The 17235-nt window shown below is 36.3% G+C and overlaps 2 protein-coding genes across 2 annotated transcripts in view; one reads left to right on the top strand and one right to left on the bottom strand.

The window, feature by feature from the left end:
• The window catches only part of LOC107804228 (DExH-box ATP-dependent RNA helicase DExH11), a 34473-nt gene extending 21859 nt beyond the window's left edge, over positions 1-12614 (top strand). Inside the window, exons 11-23 of the mRNA XM_075249224.1 lie at positions 1754-1821; positions 2003-2390; positions 2673-2828; positions 2934-3044; positions 4038-4091; positions 6170-6427; positions 7395-7504; positions 7990-8143; positions 8917-9373; positions 9889-10103; positions 10227-10465; positions 11795-11921; positions 12107-12614. Coding sequence (XP_075105325.1) covers positions 1754-1821; positions 2003-2390; positions 2673-2828; positions 2934-3044; positions 4038-4091; positions 6170-6427; positions 7395-7504; positions 7990-8143; positions 8917-9373; positions 9889-10103; positions 10227-10465; positions 11795-11921; positions 12107-12319 — 2550 coding nt within the window. The 3' untranslated portion in view covers positions 12320-12614. The remainder of the gene's footprint in view (positions 1-1753; positions 1822-2002; positions 2391-2672; positions 2829-2933; positions 3045-4037; positions 4092-6169; positions 6428-7394; positions 7505-7989; positions 8144-8916; positions 9374-9888; positions 10104-10226; positions 10466-11794; positions 11922-12106) is intronic.
• A 345-nt stretch (positions 12615-12959) lies between these two features.
• Positions 12960-17170, bottom strand: LOC107804229 (uncharacterized). Its single transcript, XM_016628077.2, has 4 exons — positions 16828-17170; positions 14614-14709; positions 14096-14233; positions 12960-13148 (listed from the first exon to the last, which is right to left on the bottom strand). The coding sequence occupies exons 1-4, from the start codon at positions 17056-17058 to the stop codon at positions 13107-13109; spliced, it is 507 nt and encodes a 168-aa protein (XP_016483563.1). The 5' UTR covers positions 17059-17170; the 3' UTR covers positions 12960-13106.
• Between the last annotated feature and the right edge of the window lie 65 nt (positions 17171-17235).

Below are 17235 nucleotides of genomic sequence, written 5' to 3'. Positions count from 1 at the left end.
TTTGATCAGTTTTGCATACACTGGATACAACAACATAATGAGGCTTGGTTGTTGGTCCGAACGCAGTTGCTTGATACAATGTACTGCTGAGGAAACATAGGAAACCAGGATGGAACTTTTGAAATTTCTTAAGTCTGGAAGTAGTATGCTGATTTCTTCTTTCACCAAATCTTGTCCACAAATGTTAAAGCCTTTTGGTGCCGCCAAGAAGAAGAAAAAAATAAAACATCTTCAAATTTGTAGTGAACATGAAATTATCTGTGGCTTGTAAACAATGTGTTTGTTGGCCAAAAATTTAAGGTTTCTCTATTTGAGCCCTCTCTCCTCTTAGAAAGGGACCAAAATAGAAATAAAAGTAGTGAGCTAAAGGTCAGATGGCACTATGGCAGATATTATTCCAAAAACTCTTTTTTGATGCGTCATTATTGGAAATATTTTTGCTGCATTTGATATGTCGTCTAATTCATGTCTGACCCTCTTTTCATCTTGAGGTGGCTTTCAGTAAACCCCCTGTCAGATCAATTTAAGTAAAAAGAGGGATGACATGCTGTCTAGACTACTGTTTTAAAATTTGGACCATTTCAACTAACAACTTGTTTGGATGGTTGTTATGTATCGTTTCATAACGTATCGTGTAGTATTGTATTGTATTGCACTGTATCGTTTTGATGTATACAATATTTGGATATATTATAGTGTCTGTCGTTGTTTCATGATGTCATGCACCGACAATATGAAGAATAAACTTGCAATACTAAAAAGATAAAATAAGACACGAGACAGAATTATTACATAAATAGGTTGGGTAAAGGATAAAATAGAATTATTTAATAATAAGGAGGGCAAGATGAGAGAAAAAAATAAGGTAACGATACAACCACACCAAATCGATCGTTCCATAAAATAACACTTTTCATCGCTACGTAACGACGGATTTAACGATGCGATACAATAAAATTTAAGTAACAATCAAAACAAACATTGTATTTAAATTAACAATATGATACAATACAAACAAGCTGTAAAAAGACAACTATATCAAAGATATCTTACTTTCCGTAGGAGTGGGAACCCACTCTTTCCTTTTTAAAAATGGCTTCACCAACCTATTGCATGGTTGTAGTAGGTTGGCATTGTGCCTATCTTTTGTTTACACAAAAAGCTTTCAGTTACCTCATTTGTATGGGTTTTCAGTAATCTAATGGAAACTTAAGAAAACTAGACAAAAAAATAAAATAAATGCAAATGAAAAAGCGAAATGAGAAAACGAAACAGAATGAATCATATTAGGATTTAGGATACAACTTGAAATCAATGGAAACTGGATTTCTTGGATTGGCAATGGGTCGGGACTAGCAAATTGTCATTCACCTGGTCCATAGGATTGTTGCCTGTAGGAAACCAAGCTGGTAATGGTAGATGTATGGAGACAGGGTTTCTCTGACTTGTCAGCGTGGAAATTGCTGGCAGTGAAGAGGTTGATTGCTATCATGAAAGGTCCCGACCTTTTATGACATAGCATGAGTGTTTGGAGGAAACCAAAAGTGGAAAAAATGCTAACCTACTGCAGTTGCCATGTAATAGGTTAGTAAAACCTGTCAAAAGGAGCTCTCAAGTTGGGATGACATAAATATGTGCTTCAGTGGGAAGAGACGTTAGCCCCAGTATTGGTCTCTAATTATGAACTAGAAAAGCAAATGCTTGAGCTTGCGCTAGGAGGGCATGTAAGAGATGTTTCATTTTTCCATTGCAGGTACCAAACACAATTGAATTTGCAGACTGGATTGGTCGAACAAAACAAAAGCAAATTCGTGTGACTGGGTTAGTTGTGCTTTCTTTAATTATAATTCAAAACTATGAAGTTATATGACTTTGTTTCTTGAAATTTCCTGGGGCGTATTATGATTCAGGAAGCAAGATAGGAGCTTTTATCGTCATAATATATCCATAGATCGTTTCTTTTGATTTGGTTTCTTTTTTCTTCTATGACCTTTTCTATCAGGACGACCAAACGACCGGTCCCATTGGAGCATTGTCTCTTCTATTCTGGGGAGTTTTACAAAGTATGTGAGAACGAAGAGTTTCTGCCTCAGGGATTTAAAGCAGCCAAAGATGTACATAAGAAGAAAACCACTAGTTCTGTCTCTGGTGGCACCAGCTTGCATCCTGGGTCTTCAACAGCTGCTGATAAGGCTCGAGGACAGAGGCGTGATAGCTCTTCTCAGGGGAAGCAACACAAGCATTCTGGTCCCCAAAAATCAGGGAATTTTGGTACTGGTTGGGGAACCCAAAGCAATGGCTTTGGACAGAACAATATGGGCTTAAGGAGATCAGAGGCGTCTTTGTGGTTGACACTGATTAACAAACTCTTGAAGAAATCGCTGTTACCTGTATGTAAAAAATCATCTTTTTTTAAACATGCATGGTTCCTTGTATATCTTCCTCCCACAGCCCGTTCATGGTATAGTTAGCATTACTATTAGCATGTCCTGAAGAAAGTAGCACGTAGCAGTGTTTTGCTGTTGGTATTTAGTCTCTTGATATCTCGTTCTCTGTTTTATTTTTTTTCCTTTTCTTTAAAACAGTTCAACAGAACCATTTTCCTTTTACAGGTTGATAATAGCTTATCATGTATTTAAAGCCTAATATTTGTCATGAAATTGTGATTTCAGGTGGTTATATTTTGTTTTTCGAAGAATCGATGTGACAAATCAGCTGATAACATCCCTGGTACTGATCTCACAAGTAGCTCTGAGAAAAGTGAAATTAGGATATTCTGTGATAAAGCATTTTCGAGGCTTAAGGGATCTGACAGAAACTTACCGCAGGTGTCCTACCTAATTATCTGCATTTGTTAACTTGGTTGACCTTGCGGTTCTTGGTCCCTGCTAAAATCTAGAACAGTGTCTTATTGATGGTCATGTAATCTACAGATTGTCAGAATTCAGAGCCTTCTCCATAGAGGTATTGCTGTGCATCATGCAGGGCTTCTCCCAATTGTCAAGGAAGTTGTAGAAATGCTTTTTTGTCGAGGTTTGGTTAAGGTAATGTCACATGCCCGGTTGTTTTAGAATAGGGCATCTAAGGTTTTGAAACTTATGCACCAAACGGGTACATTGTTCCACAAAGATGCCCACCTCGTTAGGACCTCTCTGTATTTTGTTACTTATTTCATTTCAAATATTATTCTGCATTAAGCATCGCCTATATTTATGCTTGAGCACTTGTCATATGTATAGACATGCTTATATACTTCATTACATTATGGATACATACATACAGAATTTACATTAGAACTTAATGAAATGAATAAAAAATTAATATCAGATCTTTATAACATACAGCAATTAGCATTTGGTCATGTTAGAATATACTAGCACTGATAGCATGTACTAGAAGGATATTATACTGAAATAACTTTTTAAGATCCTGGGGAAAGTCATTTAATAATTTTGGATCCAATTAAGATATTTTGAAGGACCCAATGATTCTTGGTTTCGGAAGTATGGCTTAGGATTTAGTGATATAATGTTGTGTTCTTTTTCAAGTAAAAAATAAACTAAATAAATAAAGGGAAAAAGTTATAATGAAATGATTTATCAGTTAAATGGTGAAATTCTGGAATGAAGTTGGGCTTTGGATTTTTCATTTTCAAGTTATCTACTTTGACCGCACCCAAGGGTGTAGCCTAGTGGTCAATGAAGTGGGTTAAGAACTATGAGGTCTCAGGGTCAAATTTCAGCGGAGGAAAAAACTCAAGGTGATTTCTTACCATCTGTCCAAGCCTTGGTGGACATAGTTACCTGGTGTCTGTTGTTGGTGGAAGGTAGTAGTATCCGTGGAATTAGTTGAGGTGCGCGTAAGCTGGCATGGACACTACGGTTATCAAAAACTAAGTTATCTACTTCGGCCACTATTGCTTAAGTTTCTTTAACCTCATTTAGAGAATTTGTGACTCATTTGTAATCAACATTTTGTCTTTTGGTGAGTTTTTCTTGCGAAGGACTAATTTGTTCATTTGATTCTTTGGTTCTTAGGTTCTGTTCTCAACAGAGACATTTGCAATGGGAGTTAATGCTCCAGCTAGGACGGTAAGTTCATTGTTTGCAGTGTTCATGTTGCTGAGTGTAGTTTTTCTCGTAAAACATTAAAAAAATTCACCTATATGATAACTGACAAGAGCCTTGTTATACCCTGTCTTGAGTTCTGTTTCCATTTAATGTTGTAGAAGGATTTTGCTCATTTATTTATTGCTAAGAGTTGAAGTCTTTAATGAGAACTTTAAAAACTGATGCAGCATCTTTAAGCATCAGCATCGAAACACATTAAGAAACAGTGATTACTCTGCAAATATATGGAGAACCTAAAGAACATAAATGAGAGAGGCCAACCGAGCTAATATGGGGCAGATATGCCTGGGAAATAGTAGTATTTAGTGCCATTCAGGGGCTGACAGAATGCAACAGTGAGGAATGAGCTGAGAGGTAAAGAACTAAGAAAGCGAAGAAAATGGAGGAAAGCAGAGAAGAAAGGTAGAAGAATCACATAAATTTCTGTGTTGTTTTTCATTCAAGTATGCCAAAAGCACATAGTATACACATTTTTTTACGAAGAAAAGACCAGAAGAAGGAGACAGATGTTATGGACAATCTTAGGGTTATAGTCTAAGATTGGTGGGTATTTTCCAAGATTGCTTGCCATGGAATTGACTATCCTTTGATTCACAATAAATGACTCATCTTGAAGGGGTGATTTTCTTCTGTCTTGTTCAATTTGAATATCAATTTGAGCTAGGCCCAAGGTCCAATTTTATCAAAGCCAAACCCATCTATATCCTTAGTCTATCCTAGTTGGGCCCCCATATTATGTTGTCCACACTCCAAATGTCCAGTCTTGAGCGTGCAGGAGGATGGGGTGCTAAGTCTCCCACACTTGTTGAGGAAATGAGCTATTGTCTCTTTATATGGTCTTGGACAATTCTCACCTCATGAGTTAGCTTTTGTGGTTGCTTTCTAAAATAAAAAAGTTAGCTTTTGGGGTGGAGTTAAACACAAGGTCCATTTCACTTCACATGGTATCATGCCAGATCCATCACTATGTATGGCTTTGCCAATGTTGGGCCCATATTATATTGTCCACGCACCAGATGTCCAACCCTAGCTGTGCTTGGGGAGGGAGCGTTAAGTGTCCCACGTTGGTTGAGGAAATTGTGTGGTCTCCTTATATGGTCTTTGTAAATCCTTACTCTATGAGCTAGCTTTTGGGGTTGAGTTAGGCCCAAGGCCGATTTTCTTTACGCTTCTGCCTCTCAATTAGTGATACATCAATCTACTATGCAACTTCAAGGGTGGATCTGTCACGATGATGATTCTTGCCATAAAATTTGGATTTCTGTTGTGCTCCGCAAACCTCTTGGATTACTATTTTTATCAAATACAATATTAGTTAGTTCTGACCCTATGCACTTGCTCCCTTTATCAAATTAAGTTGTCTCATCTCCATAGGTGGTAAATGATTGGATTGTGATGTTAGTTGTTAGTACTGAATATTTACTTAGTAATTGGCTTTATAGTAAGATTCACAACTTTAAATTGATCTTTTTAAAGAATACGATGAGCCCAACTTACCTTTTATAGATTCACAACTTTTTTTTTTTTAAAGAGTAAGATGAGCCCAACTTACCTTTTATATTGTACTAATATATTAGAAAATGATAGTACGAGGAGAAAAGGTCAAGAAAACTTTGAGCTGTTTACTTCTTCTGGTGGGATCAATTGATCCCACTGAAGTAACTTTAGGTAATAGGTTTCCTGATTACTATATCTGATAGTTTATTGAAGAAAATCATTCTTGATGAGATCCTGAATTTTCTGTATCAAACATGATAATGTTTTTAATTTTTTATATAGCTTTTAACAGGTTTGCTTTCTGTATTTTTGTCACTTTTGCCTTTAAATTTCTTACCTGCATATTTTCCTTGATTTTCAAACTTCCTATGTCCTCTAATCCTTGATCACTTGTCCGTATTAATGCAGAGTACCATTTTAGATTGCAGAATTTCTTTGGTTTTCCTGTCGATATTTGCAGTTACTTATGTTAGGATCTGTTAAGCATCTCTCTATATAAACAGTCTATTGCTGAAAAGTTTTAATTGGCTTAATTTTGGCAGGTTGTTTTTGATTCTTTAAGAAAGTTTGATGGCAAGGAATTTAGGCAGCTACTTCCTGGAGAGTACACTCAGATGGCTGGACGTGCTGGAAGGAGAGGGCTTGATAAAACTGGCACAGTTGTGGTGATGTGCCGTGATGAGATCCCTTACGAGAATGATTTGAAGCATGTAATAGTTGGTACTGCAACTAGGCTTGAATCTCAGTTTCGACTGACCTACATCATGATTTTGCATCTACTTCGGGTTGAAGAACTGAAGGTACGTAGTTTTGACTAATGAAAGAAGAGAAAACAGCTGTTCTTAAATAGTCCACACAGCATCTACTTCAATCTTCTGTTTCTGACAGTTCATTTTCCTTGCAGTTTAGTTTTATATGATTATGGAACTAGTCTGTTCTTGTATTACATCATTGCTGTTCTCATGTGTTGGTCGCCTGGAGCTTGTATATAGTAGCGAGTTGGACTATTTGCAAGTCTCTTTACTTCACCTGTAAAACATTGTTTAAGTTCGATACTCTAGCAGAGAAGTTCATGGTTTATGAATACAATAAGTCTAAATGCCTCAAGAATCTTTAGGAAATTAGGAAAGAAGAGAAAAACAGCTGATCTTATATAGTCCACACAGCATTTACTTCAATATTCTATTTCTGACAGTTCATTTTTCTTGCAATTTAGTTTTAAATGATTATGGAACTAGTCTGTTCTTGTATTACATCATTGCTGTTCTCATGTGTTGCTCTCATGGAGCTTGTATATAGTAGCGAGTTGGACTATTTGCAAGTCTCTTTACTTCACCTGTAAAACATTGTTTAAGTTCGATACTTTAGCAGATAAGCTCATGGTTTATGAATACAATAAGTCTAAATGTCTCAAGAATCTCTTAAGAAATTCAATTTTTTTTTTCTTTCCTGTTTCCTTTTGTTTTAGATAAACAATAAGAAAAGATTATCAGAAAAGACATTTCACAGAGGGTAAAAGTATAGCGTGTACCTCTAACATGACCTTTTCTTTTATCTTATTGCAAAAGACGGCTGATTTGTTCCAACAATATTATTGAGAAGCATAATGTCATTAGATCTCATAATAGTTTGAGAGTAATGATGCTTACCGGTGACATGATTTATGGTACTGATGTGTTCCATTACATGGATTGATTAATTCTTCACTCCCCACTTTTGCTCATCCCGCAGATTTCTCCTGCTGATGTACATTTTACAACTTTGCAGGTCGAGGACATGCTGAAAAGAAGTTTTGCTGAATTTCATGCTCAGAAGAAACTACCTGAGCAGCAACAACTCTTGATGCGAAAGCTTGCTCAGCCAACAAAATCCGTTGAGTAAGCACAGCTAAAACAATTATGGTATCTGCGCTTGCTGCGATAATTGTCTTGTCAGATTAATTTTTCGACATGCATTTATCACACATTAAGCTACTTATATGTGCTTTCTTGTCTGTATTTTGTGCTTCACTGCATTAATGTGTGATTTTCTCAAGTTATCACACATTAAGTTACTTATAAGTTACTCTCTCTCTCTCTCTCTCTCTCTCTCTCTCTCTCTTACAGACACACTCACAGAGGTAAAGAGAGAGAGACGTGCGTGCAAAACACTAGAGAAGCACAGACATAAATGTACTTCTTTATCTTGAGAATCCTTCCTTTTTGGTAGTGCTCTTAATTGCTTAATTTTATAAAGCTACCCTGTCTGAAATGCTTGCTTCTATGAAAACCTATATCTTCTAAATGCTACCTTCCGGGAAGACTCTTACATCATTTGTGATATTTAAATGCGTAGTAAACTAAATACGATTTGTCTAATATAGATGCATAAAGGGTGAACCAGCAATTGAGGACTACTATGACATGTTCTTGGAGGCAGAAAAATATAGCCACCAAATAGCAGAGGCAGTAATGCAGTCGCCAGCTTCTCAGCAGTATCTTTCTCCTGGGAGAGCAGTGGTTGTAAAATCACAATCAGTAAGTTTTACTACATTCTTTTCACTAAATAGGCATTAGGCTGGTGAAATATGATTTTTAAGGCTCTTTGGTAATTTGATATTTTCTTTTGAACCAGTAGCCTCTTTTCGTCTTCAAGATCAAGAAATTGAGAGCTATCGGGCATACAATAACAATAATAACTTAGCATCAATCCGAAATTAGCTGCCTCTATATTAATTATTTGCTCCATTTGCTCTCGCTTCTTGCTAATACTCAATAGTTTGTCGTTTGAGACACAATAGGGTTGAGTTATCTGGTATGATCTGGAAATTTACATGGCAAAGGTTCTTTAGTTCCATGATCTTAGCCCCCTGCAACAGAGAGTCACATCATAATTTTCAGTGTGCATAAACACATGAATGCCATCAATGATATTAGCAAGCAAAGATTCAGATTTAACCAAATATGGTATTAATAAACCAGCAAAGGAAGATGTAGGTCAAAGCGTTAAATGCCTTTAAGGAATTTGCACTGGCAAAAAATGGTTGATATGCTGTAACTGGGCCTCCTTGCATAGAACCTTCTGCAGTTTGAGATCACTGTTTTGGAAACTGAAAGTGTTCCAATTCCTTTTGCAGTTTGTTCTGATCCATTTTTCATCATAGAAGTATCATAATCCTGTCTACTTTTGCCCTTGCATGTGGTTACTTGGATATTGCATTTCTGACTTACAGTTCATATTTCCATTAAAGAGATTCATGTGACAACTACAAAAAGGTGCTAATGTTTTTCTCTCCCTTAACTACTTCCAGGGTCAAGATCACTTGCTAGGCGTTGTGGTGAAGACACCTTCCTCTAACAACAGACAGTATATAGTTTTAGTTCTGACTCCTGAGTTGCCTTCAACTCTGCAAGCTTCGTCAGATATAAGTGACAGAAAAGACCAAAAAAATCCTGAATTTCAGGTATTAGTGCCTAAATCAAGACGGGGTTATGAGGATGAGTATTGCTCGTCAGTCTCCTCCCGGAAGGGATCTGGCATTATCAACATTAAATTGCCTCACCGCGGTAATGCTGCTGGGATGAATTATGAGGTTCGAGGAGTTGAAAACAAGGATTTCTTGTATATATGTGTTAAAAAAATTAAGATAGACCAAGTTCGGCTTCTTGAAGATGTTAGTGCTGGGGCCTACTCAAACACTATACAACAGCTGCTGGGTCTGAAATCTGAAGGAAATAAGTATCCTCCAGCCTTAGATCCGATTAAAGGTATGTCAGGATTATTTGAATGGTCAGATGTACTGATGTACTGATAGTATATATAGTTTTAGATTGTTGTTTTATCCTAGCATGAATATTATTTGACAGGCAGCTAAACTTGTTTAGGCCTTCTCTTACCACCAATAATTCTATTGTCATATAAGCAGTGTATCCACTGATATCTAAGGACTAGCTAACACACAATTTTAGATAAGGGTATTAATTTCAACAGTTTCCCGACATTAGATTTTCTTATATCACCATTTGACTCCATAAATTGCATAATAGTTGCAATTCTATAATAGTTGGTAATGGGGAAAAGAAATTTTTTCTATGAATGACGTTTCCATCCACGACAGTGTTTTCACAGTAATACTATTAAATTTTACTTAACAAGTATACACCGTATGAACTTGGGAAAGTTCTAGACTTGGATATATAGTGGGAATTACTACTATTAATGATGACTTTTTAGTTATGTGAGGTTCTCTATATTTCATTCTCTAACGAAGATTCTATGCCAGATCTGAAGTTGAAAGACGTGAATCTTGTGGAAGCATACTACAAATGGAATAATCTCTTGCAAAAAATGGCACAAAATAAGTGTCATGGTTGTATTAAATTGGAGGAGCACATGAAATTAGCTAGAGAATTGAAGCGGCACCATGAGGAAGTGAATCATTTGAAGTTTCAAATGTCAGATGAGGCACTTCAGCAGATGCCAGATTTTCAGGGTCGGGTATGTTGTTGTTGTTGTTGTATGGAACCCATCATCATCATAAGAATTTGGTGATCCTTTTAGTGCCAATAAATTCTTGCAGAGGAAAGGATCGTAAACATCCTCTTTTACACTTATTCACAGATAGATGTGCTTAAAGAAATTGGCTGTATAGATGCTGACCTTGTAGTTCAAATCAAAGGTCGTGTTGCTTGCGAAATGAATTCCGGAGAGGAGTTGATATGCACCGAATGTTTATTTGAGAATCAACTAGATGACCTGGAACCAGAAGAGGCAGTGGCTATCATGTCTTCCTTTGTGTTTCAGCAGAAGGAGACTTCTGAATCCTTTCTCACGCCAAAGCTTTCTCTGGCTAAAAAAAGGTTATTTTTCTTTTGAAAATGTTTAGTTTGATATTCTCATCATGGCGATATATGTATTGAATTGATATTGATAGTTTTGGTCTTTTGATAAGATTCTTTTTTTGTGAAGAGTTTTAGATAAGATTCTGTGCTTGTGGTGTATGAATGATTGAGCGATCAAACCTGTAAATCAGGGCCATGTGGTTTTTTCTTAATGTTTCTCTAATGATTGATCTTAACAGACAGTCTAGGATTTTTCCTTCTCATACATTAGGTTTAATGGTAGAAAACTCGTCAAAGTTAATTGATGAGATAATTGTCAGACAATATGAAATCAGATAGGGTGTACTATTTCACTGCTTTGTGGGTTCAATTTGGGGTACTAACTTGGTTTTATCTGTATGATTGGGATACACCGTGTTTTTTTCCCTTTATTTGAATGAGGATAAAACATATCATTTAAATATGTTCTCATGTTTCACAGAATTGCATATGCAAGCTGTATGGACAATTTACTAGCTACTAACTTGGTTTTATCTCGGTAATTGGAATAAAATATATCAAGTGAAATATGTCACCTGTGAAAATTTTACGGAATTGCACATCCAAAGATATACATATTATAATGTTACAGGTCAAAGAGTTGTGGCACCTCTTTCTTGATAGAATTAGGTGGGTGCCATGAAGGTAGGGATGGAGAGTGAGTTGTGCTATGCATTTAGTGTATTCTTCTTTGTTGGAGTGAATACAATTTTTGGGTTGAAGAGGTTGTTCTAGCAGGCTGCCTATTCTCTTATATCTTCAGCATGTGTTCTGCTTTTCCTTTATGAAAAGAAATTTAAAAAGGATGGGATTTGGTCAGATTTACAGATCAAACATGTAGTGGTTTAAGACCTCATTGCTGTTTGTTAGTGGAACATCTTTTGACTGAAAAATTATCCTACTTTCCTTCGGTAAAAGAGTTACTGGTCAACAGAAGATAGAGTTTTACACAGCTTCAGATTATCCGCAAAATTGTGTCTGTCAGATCTGCTTTTATAGGCCGTTACTATTTAAACGATGTGCGACCATTGATTCTCCTTTATTTCTGAAGTCATGTTATCTCCTGCTTACACTCTCTCAAGTCTCTGTGTTGTCTTCATTTGACTTGTAACTCTAGTTTTATGGTGATTTCGTTCTGATTAGCTTCATTTCTACCTTCTAATTGTTTTAAATCATTCTGATGTGCATTCTGTTGGTATTGTCTCATGAATACCATGATCTGAAACTTTATCTGTATTCTCTCGGCCCCCTAGGCTATTTTTCGTGTTTCCCTTTTTCTCAATGACAGTCATTATCGTGACATTTCAGATTATACGAAACTGCAATAAGACTTGGGGAGCTTCAGGCTCAGTTTAAGCTACCAATCGATCCGCAGGAGTATGCCCAAGAAAATCTTAAGTTTGGTTTGGTTGAAGTGGTATATGAATGGGCAAAGGTTCTCTCTCTCTCTCTCTCTCTCACACACACACACACACACACCCTCTCTCTCTCTCTCTCACCTCCCCCCAAACCCACAGGTCTATGTGTGGGTGCGTATGACTGATATATCACAATATCCTATCCCTTGCTCAATCTTCAATTCTCCTGTGAGGGTTGTTTCTAATTCTGCTTCTCTTGCAGGGCACCCCATTTGCTGAAATCTGTGAACTTACTGATGTCCCTGAAGGTTTAATAGTACGGACTATTGTCAGATTGGACGAGACATGTCGGGAATTTAGAAATGCTGCAGCAATTATGGGTAACTCTGCATTGTACAAGAAAATGGAAACTGCTTCTAATGTGATCAAGCGTGACATCGTGTTTGCAGCTAGCTTGTACATTACTGGGGTTTGATAAGGTCAGAAGGCCTTGATTTCAAGTGCAATCCCAAAGAAATCGCTGAGTGCTTGTTGTACACTAAGATACTTTAGCCAAGGTGTGGACTTGAGCAAGGATTCGCTACACTTGGGCAAATGTGTACAGAATTTCCAGTCGTTCATATGTACATTACCAATCGGCAAAATATGCCGTTGTTAGCTCAGAGAAACACAAGAACTTTGAGATTTACTGTATCATATTCTTGTAAAATCAGATGTAACTTTTGAGTTTTGGGTTCAGGTTTATCAATTAAAAAAGTTGAATGACAGAATTCATTATGAAGGTTAACCAGCTCTTGAATGTGATTGATGCTAAGCAAGCTGTTGAGCTGGTGATCTTTCTTTCTTATGTTTGTTTTCTTTAACTATCTCGTATCCGAATCAAATTGGTCAAACTAATAAGGATTCATGCCAGGTAAGCCGACAAAGCGGATAAAACGCTCCCTCCCAAGAAGTCTTTCGTTTCATAGCTTGAACCTTACGCTTCGGGGTAAGGGTAGAAGGATCCAAATCTTAACCATATACCCTTGGTCATCTTTTATGATCAATTTCTGTCGTTCTATTGTGACTAGTCTGCTTGCTGGAAATAACAAGAAATGGAAAGTAGGAGCAGTGGCTTGGAAAAACGTTTGAAAGAATTTATATAGTAGGTTATTCAAATACAACCAAACACGAGAGACACATAGAAGCAAGGCTTCACAGAAATACAAAATAAGCAGCAGGAGTCTGCAATATCCAGATGCTGCATTTATCAGGACCTGATTTCAGTTATCACTTCTGCTTGGTTTGTCCGAGATAAAATTAACCTGATTCACCAAAATAAAAAGCAATCAGATATTAAATATTAAGAATTTCCATATTTAAAGAGTAAATGATATTTTCCCAATCAGTAATATATGTTCCAATGCCAATTAGTCACTAATGTCTTTGTGAATCTTCTATATCCATTCTATTCTAGTTAGCTGAAAGCATAGTTAAGCCTCTCTCTTTCATCCAGGTTGACTCAGGGCTATCTTTGACAAACTCAACTAGGTGAAGACAGACGCATTCAGAATTTAAATTTTATGAGTTAAACTATTAAGGTTTTTCATACCAAACTTATTATATATTTAAACTTATTGGGTCGTATTTTATTGCAATTTTAGTAAAATTGTACACAAATTTATGCTTTGTGTCGAAAGTATCGGGTTAATCTAAACCCGGTACCATAATGCTACATCCGTCTCTGGGAGGAGAGAAAGATTGTTTCTGTTCTTAATATCTTTCTTTTTCTTTTCTAAAAGTAGGGAAAGTTAGAGAAAAGTGAATGAAGACCCTAAGATAAGAAGATTAGTGAGGTTTTAATCTTCCTCTTTACGTATGAAATTACAAATATATAATGATTGGATGAGCACCTTCAACTTCGAATTAGCTTTCTTTGTACTTCTTTTTCCACGGGAGGCGGGGAAAAGAAAAGAGATTAGATAACTAGAGAGCATATTCAAATCCAACCAGCAATAACTGAATCAAGTGTGTCTGAGTTACAATCTCATGTATGTAAGAGAGCTAAGGATATCATAAAGTAACATTCCTATAAGCAGTGTATTATTTGACTTAGTTCACTCTTATGTATCCCTAATCTTTCTTTATCGGGTTATAATAATTGACTTTTTAAAATTCGCCCCCTTATCTTACTACTGTTTATCTTATTTTTATGCAACAAAAAATATATATATTTTTAAAAATTCTACAAAAAGATGCATTTGGGCATTACCGCATCAACAGCAGATGGAATCCAGTCATTAGTAGCTGGATTCCCTTTGTAAGCATGGTATGAATCAGTAGCAGAATCAGCTCCTATATTGAAAGTGTTCCCCTTTGCATTCTCCACTTTGATAAATCCTGTTCCTGTCTGGATTTTACAAAAACACTACTTCATTAACCTTTTTTTTTTAACCAAAAAACTATGTTGTCGGATTCTTTAAAAATGCACAATTTTTGAAGGATCCCACATAGGAAAACGGAGCTAGCCTTCGGCTACAGGTTCAGCCGAACCCAGTAACTTTGGTGCAAACCTTATATTTGTCTTAAGAAATTCATTGAATACACACAAATTATAAAGTTAGAACCCAGTAACTTAAAAGAACTAGAATCCTGAACCTATAAGCTTCAAATCTTGGCGCTACCTCTAATCTCACATGAGTGTGGCAACATTTTTAAAGGATCCGAACAATTTAGATCAAAACAATAATTGGAAGATTTGGTAATAGGAGTGTTAAATTAGAGTAGAACCGTGTGGTGCTGCTTGTCAATGCCATTGAGATCCTTGTAATACTCTGTCTCCACAAATTCCTCCGTCACTTGGCTGTTTCCACTGTAAACCAGTTTCTGCAAACCAAAAAAAGCAAAACAGAACTTCATACTTTAAAATTGTGTTAACTCTCTGAAGCTAAGTTTTCTTTTGCATTGAATAATTGAAAGAGATAACATTCTTTTTTATAACAGTGGTGTTCCATTATAAGTTTTCGAGCCGTGGAAGTAACCGCTAATATTTGCATTAGGATAGGTTGTCTACATCACATCCCTAGAGGGTGCGGCTCTTTCCTGGGCCCTGCATGAATGCAGGATGCTTTGTGCACCGGACTGCCCTTTTCGAAGGGGAGCTTTGCAGCAACGGTAAATTATCTCCGTGTGACGTATAGGTTTCGAGTAGTGGAATCAGCCGCTAATGCTTGCATCAGGGCAAGCTGCCTACATCACGCCCCTTTAGATGTGGCCTTCCCCGAACTCTGCGTCAACGCGGGATGATTATCATGAATAACTCTACTATAATTGAAGAGATGATCTTGAATCTTGATCCAAGTATGTTAACTGTCTTACAGATCATCTGAATCAACTTGGTACTTCCCAGATACTACTACTACTATTATAGTCCTTTTTCTTTTTCCTATTCTTTCTTTTTTGGTGGGCAGACCCTAAAAACTGAAACAAGTTAAGATGGTAGATATCACATGAATGTATCTTAGTCCACACAAAGAGAAGGAAAAAAAAAAGATTTTATCCCATGTTTTGCCCCCCAAAAAAAGATGGTGGATATCACATGAATGTATCATAATTCGATTGATAGTAGTGTAAGGTTTGTAACCTCCTGAATTTTTTTACATAATATAATATTTCTTGTTTCCTACACATGGGTTAGCATATGTCTCCGGGACTCATACTTTAGTATCATATCGTAGACCCTCATGATCCAACACTATTTTCCTTATCGAACTTAATGCATATGTACTTTTCGATGCAACACAGAAAAAGAGGTGTGTAAAATAGTGTCGTGAAGAAGTGTTATTTGTAGCCATTGGATTCGGCATGGGTGTGATTCAAATGGATCAAATAAAACCCAGGACAGTCATGGATCATACGAGTTCGATTTGAGGTCGAGCCTTTCCTAGTCTTTTTTAGCTAAAATAACAACTACATACGCCTCAATCCCAAGCTAATCGAGGCCAACTATAAGAATCCTTACTATTCATGTCACTATTTAAGCATGTCTTATTCCGAAATTACATAACTAAAAGAACAATAACAACAAAAGATTTCTCCAGCACTAAAAGTTCTTTTACATTTTTTACTAGCATTTAAATCGTTAAAAAGATCCTATCTTGTTAACTACTTGGGAGAAAAAAACCCAATATTTGGGATATTTATACAAATAGCCACGGAGGAATTCAACGGCGAAGCTAGGAATTTCCCCAAGGGTGTTCAAATTTTAAAGAAGTGGAAAAAAAATTTCCGACAAAGGGTGTTCAATATGTGTTATATACCTCTAAAACGTAATAATTTACCTATACACGCACTGTAATTTTTTGACGATGACCACCCTTACAAGCATGTGGCTTCGCCCATGGGCGAATTTATAGACCAATATACCGGGGTGCATGAGCCCATGGTCTTTCCGCCAAACTAGGTATTTTATGTACATATTTTTTAAAATTAATCTAACATTTTCTACATGCACCCATGCTCCAAAAAGACTAAATGGTGCATTTGGTTAAATGCTAAGTTATTTAGAGGAGCATGGATGAATTGCTAAATAATACTTTCATTTTATCATTTTTTCAGTGATGCACCCATATTATAAAATTCTAAATCCCACTCCGCAAATAGCCAGCGAGATTCACTATTATTTTTTCTAGTCAGTATATATCAATTATACATTTCGTATTAGAGGCGGATTCAGGATTTAAACTTCACGGGTTTAACCTTTAAGATTTTTAGCGTTGAACCCACTATATTTTAAAAAAAATTATGGGTTCAAAACTACTATTTGTTACAATTTTAATAGACTTTTAAACATAAATTTATGCTGCACATCAAAGGTTATGGGTTGAACCCTTTACCTTAGTGCTACGTATGCCCCTGCTGAATATATACTGTTATACATATATTATACTATTTTTAGTTTATGCAGAAAAAAATCAAGAAAAGGAAGAAGAAAGATATATATACCTGAGGATCATTCTCTAGACGTTGGAATTCAAGGAGTTCAGGAATATTACTATCATCTGAAGGAATATCATCAGTATAAGAAGAAGAATAGTCACTACGTTGTGGCTTAGTGTGTCTTTTTGGTGTTATCCCATCAAAATACTCTCTTGTTGCTTCCTCTATCTTTGCTTCTTCCTCCTTTGACACATGCACATCACTTCTATTTGGCCTAATTTTTCCATTGCCCTCCATTTCTTCTTCTTGCTTTCTTTTCTTCTCCTTTATTTCTTTAAAAAATGTTTTCCAAAATCAAAGTATTTAGATATCTTTGGGTAGATATTTCCCTAAAGATATTTTGTCAAGTTTGGAAATTTGTCACAACCCTTATTAACTCATAGTAGTAACTATTTCTCTCCACTACTTTATGTC

This window comes from Nicotiana tabacum, chromosome 3 (genome assembly GCF_000715075.1).
Source record: "Nicotiana tabacum cultivar K326 chromosome 3, ASM71507v2, whole genome shotgun sequence".
In the NCBI taxonomy this organism is placed as follows: Eukaryota; Viridiplantae; Streptophyta; class Magnoliopsida; order Solanales; family Solanaceae; genus Nicotiana; species Nicotiana tabacum.
This window is presented reverse-complemented; position numbering and strand designations above follow the sequence as displayed.